The 9127-nt window shown below is 35.4% G+C and overlaps 1 protein-coding gene and 1 long non-coding RNA gene across 2 annotated transcripts; both read left to right on the top strand.

The window, feature by feature from the left end:
- Nucleotides 1-460: 460 nt before the first annotated feature.
- smx5 lies at nucleotides 461-2570 on the top strand. Its single transcript, XM_081380453.1, has 5 exons — nucleotides 461-1055; nucleotides 1548-1615; nucleotides 1721-1751; nucleotides 1838-1897; nucleotides 2138-2570. Exons 1-5 carry the CDS (start codon nucleotides 1053-1055, stop codon nucleotides 2261-2263), a joined length of 288 nt encoding a protein of 95 aa, XP_081236579.1. The 5' UTR covers nucleotides 461-1052; the 3' UTR covers nucleotides 2264-2570.
- Nucleotides 2571-3758: 1188 nt separating this feature from the next.
- Nucleotides 3759-5291, top strand: LOC308699677. Its single transcript, XR_014031205.1, has 4 exons — nucleotides 3759-4095; nucleotides 4469-4513; nucleotides 4611-4676; nucleotides 4751-5291. It is a non-coding gene; the product is annotated as an uncharacterized lncRNA (long non-coding RNA).
- The last annotated feature ends 3836 nt before the right edge of the window (nucleotides 5292-9127 follow it).

Raw genomic sequence — 9127 nt, 5'->3', positions numbered from 1 at the left:
ATAGATTAATCCTTATTAAAGTAAAAAAAGATCTTTAGTCAAGAGCAGTGAGTGCTTTTCTCTGTTACCTTTGTTCTTTGATTAACTTTACTGACAGAAAGCTTTATTGGCTACTGTCTCTTTAAAAACAGCCGCTGACGGATCTCACACGCGTCTCATTCTCTCACAACTCTTTACTTTCATTTACGACTTTTTTTTTTTAACTAACAGACTGCTCAGACTGTTCTTATGAGGATACTCGACAAAACGGACATTTTGACATAATTGCGTGTGTTAATGCCATCTCTCTCATGTTCATCCATCCTCGGATGCTGCTGTTCTTTGCGCGATTTTTTCCCCCAAACTACTTCAGTGGAAATCCAGCCCTGCAGCCGATTCTAAAGATTTTATTGGTCATGTGAATCACAGTAGGGCAATTCCGCGCAAAACTGTCACATCCATAACGCCAACTAAATACCATGGCATTGTGTTGGCGTTATGGATGTGACAGTTTTGCGTGGAATTGGCCAGTATTGCCTACACCAAACACTGATCCCAAAACCTACCCGTCATTGTAACCTTAACCAATGAAATTAGCTGCAGGGCGGGATTTCCGCTTAACTGGTTTGCGCCCTTTGGGATTTAAAAAAAAAAAATTATAGAAAGATTAAAAATACGGGAGAAATACGGGAAAATATTTAAACGGGATGATAGCGGGATAGCAATGTAAAATACGGGAGAATCCCGGGAAAAACGGGAGGGTTGACAGGTATGACCATAGGATGTATGTTAGCAAGCCGTGTGGGTAAAGTAAGTTTATCTTCTTGCATTTATTTAATTTTATTATAACATATTTTATTTAAAAATAACAAGCATCTTTAAGATTCTTTCATGATTAGACAATTTATTATTCGGTGTTTGTGAGGGATTTACCGTGATGCGTACAGAAGACGCAAAATCTCTCCACCAATGGGACCATTCCGTCTGAATTCTTCTAGCCAATAGAAGCACGGAGAGAAAAAACGGCAGCTTTTTGATGACGTCAGTGACCAGAAGCACAAAACCGCGTGAAAATGGTAAGTGTTGTTATTTAGCTATAACATACAATGATTATTACCTTTAAAACGTATATAATTTTTGCATAGACCAAATAAATCTTTTGCAAGATGTAACATGTTTTATTGTTTGCTGTTCACCAGCGTTGGCGAGCAATTATTAATCATCGCAGCCTGCTAACGGCTAGCTCTCTGGATAGCCCAATAAAACTGTCCTGTCTCAGTCAAATTATTATTATTCTTTTAATTAAATCCCTATTAGAAGCAACTATGATTTACATCAGATTTTTTACATTAATGTATGTCTTAATATTTGATGTGGTCGAATAGTGTTCGATAATTTAGAGCTAACATTAGTGAAATTTGCTTTCAGTGTTTGCAATTTAATGACTTCTCTCATTGTCTGACAGTAACGTTATATTTCACAGGTTTAATTACATTTTAATATCGTGTAATCAATTCTTGTTCTTCATGTGAGAACATAATGTAACATTCAAACATTTAATTCCTCAGCTTTTCTACTCGTTCTTCAAGTCCTTGGTCGGCAAAGATGTTGTGGTGGAGCTCAAGAATGACTTGAGGTACGTTAGCACTTTCTTTTTATGCGTGCCATGCTTTTAAAATATAATATGTGCACAGTGTAATGTGTGTGGAAACTCATTACATTCTGACTTTCAACTTTGCAGCATTTGTGGAACATTACACTCAGTTGATCAGGTATGGCAGCAAACCCTGCTTTGTTGAAATCTAAGCAAATGTTGTGTGAATTTAATTTTAAAATTAAACTTGTTCTCCCTTCACAGTATTTGAACATCAAACTGACAGATATCAGTGTCACTGATCCAGAGAAATATCCCCACATGGTGAGAACTTGTCAAGTGTGTTGTTTGTTATAGATTAGGAAGTGTTGTGTGTGTGTGTGTGTGCACAATATTTAAACTACATAATCAGTCAATAGATTGAAAAGAGAAGTAATTATATGGTATAAATCTGTTTTGTGCCTGGAAGCTCAGGAACCTGATCTTGAGCAGGTGCTCAACTGATGAACACTCGTAGGAGAACTCCATCTATAGAAATGACTCTAATATTTTGTATTGTTTTAGTTGTCGGTGAAGAACTGCTTTATCCGTGGATCGGTGGTGCGGTATGTACAGCTTCCTGCGGATGAAGTGGACACACAGCTTCTACAGGATGCTGCACGCAAAGAAGCTATGCAACAGAAACAATAATGCGTTTCCATTTGAGAAAAGGTTGTTTTGTTGGACTGTTCACACGCATCATCTGTGGAGTTTTGTTGGTTAAATTATCTTCTTTTTTTTTTCTTTTTTTTTACCTGAAACTTTATGTAAAGTTTGTTGTTGTAATTTTCCTTTTTACATCTTTTGTCATGAGGCTGTGACATTTTTTCAGTTAGTGGTTGAGTGCCTTTTAATGAATGTTAAGAAGGTTCTGTACTGCATCTAAATTCTTTGTTTTTCAGGCCTACTGATACAGTAATAAAGTGTTTTTGTTCATCGCTTTCTTTTTGATGAAAAAGCTTGTGTTGTTGTTTCTTTTTAGTTCAGCCATTGGCAAACTGTTGCACAACATTAAATGTTGATATACTGGTTAAGGTGTAGGTAAGATTCTATTTGATTTGTTGAATGTGGATAATGTCGGCTGCATAGGTATTTGTACTTTTTTATCCTCTCTGTGGTGCGGTAAAGATCTTAAGCTATTTAAAATGTCGAGAAGCTAAGTCATTTGGCATCATTATGACAAGTCATAAGATTTATTGTTGAATAATTTATTCAAATGATTATTTATTCATACGTATTACTATGCAAGTTATTTTACACCCATTAGGGTGGGTCAGTGGATGAGATAGGCTACAGAACAATTTTCTTAATTATGACATTTCTTCTTATTAAGTAGTTTCTACCTAAATCTGTTAATCATCATGTACTGTACATACAAGTAAGGAAAAAATATATTACAGCATTTGGCTATTAGCAGTGTGGTGTTTCATTTTAAACATTTTAAGTATGACATTTATTGTATGGCGAAATACTAATTTCAAGATTTTTGGAATATTGATATTTAAACAGTTTCAAATTAAGACTGTTAGCAGTCTATCACTGCAAGTGTTATAAGTAACGTCACTATTGGATCAATTATTTTATATTTATTTTATATTTGAAGTATTGATTATAATGATTTACCAGTGCAAATCATTTATTTATTTAAATGCATGTACTGGTTATCTTGAATTTTTTTTTTTTTTTGCTAAGAACATAGCCTACATAATCAATGCCAGGTGTAAATACAATTGGGAGGTTACGAAATCAGGAAAATATCGTACAAATGACACAGTAAGACAATTTTAAGGGCTTTAGAGTTGATATGTATGGAAAGTGCAGGTACGATTTAAGTTCCTTACAAAAAAATAAAAAGTAGGGCTTAGCACCCTGTAATTTACATTTGTGTAAAACAAATTTCGCTAGAAGAATAAATAAGTTTATCAAAAATATTGGTCCTTTACATCTTTATCAAAGTTGTGCTGACCAAATAAAACGTATAACAAAGAAAAACTCTGTGATGAAAATGTGCGTACAAAGATACAGAAATCCTTCCAAAATGTATATGTGCATTCCCAGACAAGATGAAATATAGATTCATCTTCAGCACCACAAAAGGAACAATCTCGAATTAAAATAAATTCTCTTCCCGCTTCCAGTGACGTGTTCCATGGCGCGAGGGCCGAACAACCTGTCACTCACACGATATAGCAGCAATAGCAAACTATTACAACAATTCCAGATGGATTACATCAAATCCCGCCCTACATTTTTTTTCTTGCCCAAGTAGCCGTTTCTCACTCAGATGCACGTCACAATAGCCGTTTCATGAGTGCCGAAGGATTTGTTAATTAGCTCACCAATGAATGAACTTGAAATTTGGTTGAACCGTGTGAACCAAGAGAAATTGCTACCACCAGCCGTTTGTTAGTTTTCCATTTTAGGCCTTGCTGACACGTTCGCGGGTTACTCTTAAATTACACAGATACAGTTTAATGCGAATGGTAGGTGTGATTTTCATCCTTTCCATAAATTTGTTTATGGTTATTTCAATACCCTGTGTGATCTCTAGAAAGTATTAGGCTATACTTCATCATTGGCGCGTTCCGATTCATTTCGAGCTCAGCTGATTCAGAACGCTCCCATGATTTCCACAACATAGGCCTACGTTTTGAAACAGCTTTTAAGTGTGAATAATAAGTAGTTGTTTTTATGACGATAAATTCTGTGTCTGTGTTTATCACAGAGATTTATTACTTTTACTACATGGCATCTGACAAGCACAATGAGTCACTGAAGTCATGAATTGGGAATTGCATGGTTTTCATACTGAAATAATTTCAGACAAGTTCAAGTGGTGTTCATCTGTGTTTTTAGGAGAACCACATGGAGGAGTGTTGCTCTGAGCGACACCACAGCAAAGTAAGTTGAGAGAAGGACCTAGGAAGTCATCAATTAGCAACGGTTAAGAACGATAAGTGACCAATTTAGATTTTCATGATATTGTTTTGTCATTTAGATGGACGATCGCATTGGTAAAGGTTCTGCTCTAAACTCTATTCTCCAAGAACTGCTTGAAGAAAAGGTAGGATTGTATAGAAAAGTGTTTGTTACGTTTCTTTAGTGTGTGTGATCAGTTTTTGAATTTGTGTTTTTTAGATTTCTACTCAGAAGAAAAATCACTGGATACTTGGCCCTGAGAACCTCAATGACACTCTTGTTCATGATTTTGAGGTAGAAGAAGCAGCGTGAGCTTTGCATCAGTGCATGGTTGTGCAATCACCTGTGAATAAAAGTTGCAGGTGAAAGTTCAGGTTTTAAAAATGACTTCAGCTAATAGTAAACTGTTGTAAATAAAGCAAATATATTTGTGTTCTGTTCTTGTGCTTATTAATGTAGACCCAGAATAGCCAAGCTGTTGTAAATCAGGTTTGACAAAATTCAGTTTAATGTGTGTGTAAAGGCTTGACTATTTGTGAGTGTCCGACTCCTCGCCATTCAACATGTCCTTTAAAAATATAGTGAAAACTGTTGAACGGTAATCAGTGACCTCGCTAGATTCATGTTTTGGAGTTGAGTTGGATTAGTTGTTAGAAAATATGATTAACCTGGTATTAAAAACAATGGTAGTTTATTAGATGTTCTTACTTTGTGAAACAAGTCAGTAGCCATGTTTCCATCACCACGTTTTTATCCGAATTATGTGATATCGAATGAAAAATGCCTTATGGAAACAGTAAAATTCGATTGAATTTCTTGAATATCGACTAAAATGAAATACGGTCGGTCTGATCGGATTTTATCTTGATCGATATACGGTTTATGCGATAAACGCTGATGGAAACGTTATTTGCCGAATAAATAATGGATTGCGAATAAGTTTTAGGTCATTTTGGGTACAACCCACCACAAAAGAAAAAGTTTTAGTTAATTTCCGCCCAGTTTGCACCCATTATACTGTCTGGTTTGCACACATGGCCGGTGTCAACAACGTGGACAAACGAGGAGACGAGATACTTTTTGAATTGAATTTAACAGAAAAATAATACGGCTATTATAGCAAAAATCTAAGAAATGCCATAACAGTCAAATAATGTCACTATCAGCTGTCACATAAGCACATAGAGTCCTGCAATGGGTTGGGTACCCGCATAAAAGTGGCTAAAACGGATGGATTGTGACATGATTCCTAAAATTCGCGGGCGGGTAGCGGATGAAAAATATGTGTAATATTTGTTTGTCTAAATTGCCATTACACACTCGCAAATATTGTGTTTTGGGCATCCTTAAAAATATTATTTGCCGTTACCTGACCGATCCTGTCAATTTAGGACCGACCCAATAATTTTTTTCCCCCCTTTTAGTCCGACCGAATGGCCGGTTGTAAACTTGCGTTAAGATCGACCGATTTTTTTTTTTACTCTTCAAACAACTAATACAAATGCAATAAAATAATATTAATTATATTTTAGTAGACCTAAGTAAATTGCCCATAGCCTATTATAGGCCTACAAACGTAGGCTACGCTCTTTCTTTTAAATAAAAACCCGTCAATCAAGCAAAATAATATTCAATGATTGTAGGGCAGGCTAATAAGCCTGTGTTGTAGCCCTGTCATTAAAAAACGATTTAGTTTTTATGTATTTTTTTTATGTTAATTATATGAAAAGTGAAAAAAGCATGAATAAGATAAGATGATCCCGAATATCGGGAGACAAATGGAGTGGGCAGACATGATTTTGACCACTTTATTAAGTTTGTTTTTGTAGAAAGACTTTCTTTAAAGTGAATTTCGTTTCGTATTAATTGTATCTTAATTTTAATCAATGTTTAATCAACCATTTTCCTGGATTTAATATATAAGAGCTAAATCTCAGGCAATATAATCAGGACAAGGAGAGGCGCCCGCGCGTGAACTGGAGGTATAGCCTAGGCTACTTGAATGGCCCAAAACAAAGCGCACTTTAGCGCTCATTAGCCCATTCATGAGGCTATGGTGATGTTGAGAGAGGTGCGAGATAAAAAATAAAGCACTTTAAATTGAATGATTTTAGCTTGTGTGCGATTTATCGCGGCACGGGTCAGATCTGCTGAACTTTGCGGGCACGGGCGGGGGCGGTCTCAAAAAATGGACCCGTGCAGGACTCTGCACCATGCACTACAACTTGTGCAATTGATCATTTGTTTGTAGATGGCGCGATCCATTTTGTCTAGCAAAACTTTGTTCGCAAATGTTTGCTTGAATGTTGTGCGATTCAGTGCGAAAATGAATGGAAACACCTTAAAATGTCTCAAATCAATTCGATATACCAATTTGATCGCAAAACAGCATGTGACGTCATTACGCACAGGTTTTTATTCGCTTTAAAGCCGTTTGATGGAAACACTTTCAGCAGCTTTATTCGCATGATATTTTTTACCGAACTTCAGATAATTCGATTGACAAGTTGATGGAAACATATAGTGTCTGTGTACCTACTTAATTTTGGGGGCACAGAGGTTTAGTTAAGTATAAAGGTATTTACTCAGTATAAAAATTACAGAAGTCAATGGAAATTCCCCACCATAGTAGAAAAAAAACCTGCATGCGTTGCATTCTGGGCTATATTGTTGCTTTTTTTGTTTTATTGGTTTTTAAGAAGGAAGCAAAAGAATCTCAGTCCTGTTCCAGAGTAACACAAGAGGATCTAATACCTTTGGTTTGTAATGGATAGTTTTCTGATCCCCCTCACCAATCTCTCATAATGACTATGTTGCAGACTTTCATTGTATGATCTGTATGATGCTATGCAGTATGTAGTGCACTATGATGTGTACATTAGAGGTTTGAGCATTAGTTGTGGAGTCAAAAATAATTTAGGTTGATGTTTTATATATATCAGCATGTTGAAGTGGTGTATATCTGGTTGTGGTGTTTTAGATGGAGCTGTTTGTCACCTGTTGACTGTGAATCAGTACTGGTGTAACTTAAAGCAAATGTCTGTGGAAAAACAAACTCTGTAGCCCAACTGTTTTGTAGTGTTTCACTCCTACTGGGGTTAGTTCATTCTTTCATAGTACTCTAGTTCTGTAAAAGGAATTGATACTACAGAGGTGTAGAACTTCCAGTGTTGCTTTTCACTACCCCAAGCTTGTGGTGATTTGGTTCCCTGCTTATTGTCTCGACTCTCTAACAATTCGGTCTTTGTTGTAGTATGCAAGGATTCCCATAATGCTAAGCTTTTACAAATATATGAATATATATACATACAGCCTATATATATAAAAAAAAGGAAAAAGGGAAATGTTAGATGATTAAATTGTCAAGAGAATGGTGAATGCACTTGAAACTTGGTGTTAAAAAAATGACCCTGACAAAGGTCTTCGTTGTCTTTCACTTTCATGTTGCCCTGAATATGAAATAAATAGGCTATACACAAGTGTTAGACATAGAAATCCAATACTTTTATTTTACATTCATACATCTATATTTTACAATAAGCTTAATGCATTTTTTTTATTATTATTTAAAAAAGCCCAATCCCAAAACAAGTCCTGAAGATGTATAGCTCACGCAATGATTTGCATTTTTTTTTTCTTAAAGTGTGTGAAAAGCATTTATAAAGCACACATGCACACACACACGCAGTCACAGCGTCCTTCTGTCACACATTCTTGCATGTCTACACACTCAAAAAGGAAGAAAAAAAAAAAGGACACATGTTGCCCTTCAGTTGTACCTTAGTAGAGCTGGGCTGAATGAAAAGAAATTCAGACACCATTGAGAAAGGCACCTTGAGTACACAGTGTATACACAGACAAAAAGAAAATAAAGACAATAGTATAACCTTTTAATGTAGCTTCTAGAACAACAACAAAACTGTAAACCTTCACTTGCCAAAAGAAATAAAAAGTCACGTTTCTATACAAATACATCTGAAGCAAAATATCTCCTTGATCATAACATAGCAGTACTTTTTTTTCTTTTTTTTTCTTCTTCTTATTATTACTCTTGAATGCATATGTTATCATGTAATTCCAGATCGGCTCTGCCAGCAGAGAGCAATCTTGATGTAAAGTAATTACACTTTGTCACAATATTTATGCAGTTTCCTACATAGTAAAAGTTTATCAGTGGCAACCCACCTCATGCATGTTTTCCATTTGAGAGAGCAGCCATCATTCTCAAAAGTACACGACAAAAACCAAGTAAGATATTCAATGCTATAGTCACAGTTAGGAGATCCTCTTACAAGTCAGAGGCTGTTCCAACATAGTGTAACCTGTACATTTATATATAAAAATCTATAGACACACAATTCTTTGCTTTGCGAGAAATGTGTTTGACTTAAAATATTCCAACCTCAATCAAAATCCCCAATACCTTCAGAAAAGTATGGGGTTTTTTTCATTAGAAAATACTGTATTTTCAAAAACCAGATTTAAATGTTTTACATTCCATCCTTCTTCCAACAAAATAAAGCTTTTTATAACTCAAATTGTAAAAACACTCCCAACATTAATATATATATATATATATATATATATTCATGTAAA

This window comes from Scardinius erythrophthalmus, assembly GCF_964197995.2.
Source record: "Scardinius erythrophthalmus genome assembly, chromosome: 12".
Classification (NCBI taxonomy): domain Eukaryota; kingdom Metazoa; phylum Chordata; class Actinopteri; order Cypriniformes; family Leuciscidae; genus Scardinius; species Scardinius erythrophthalmus.
This window is presented reverse-complemented; position numbering and strand designations above follow the sequence as displayed.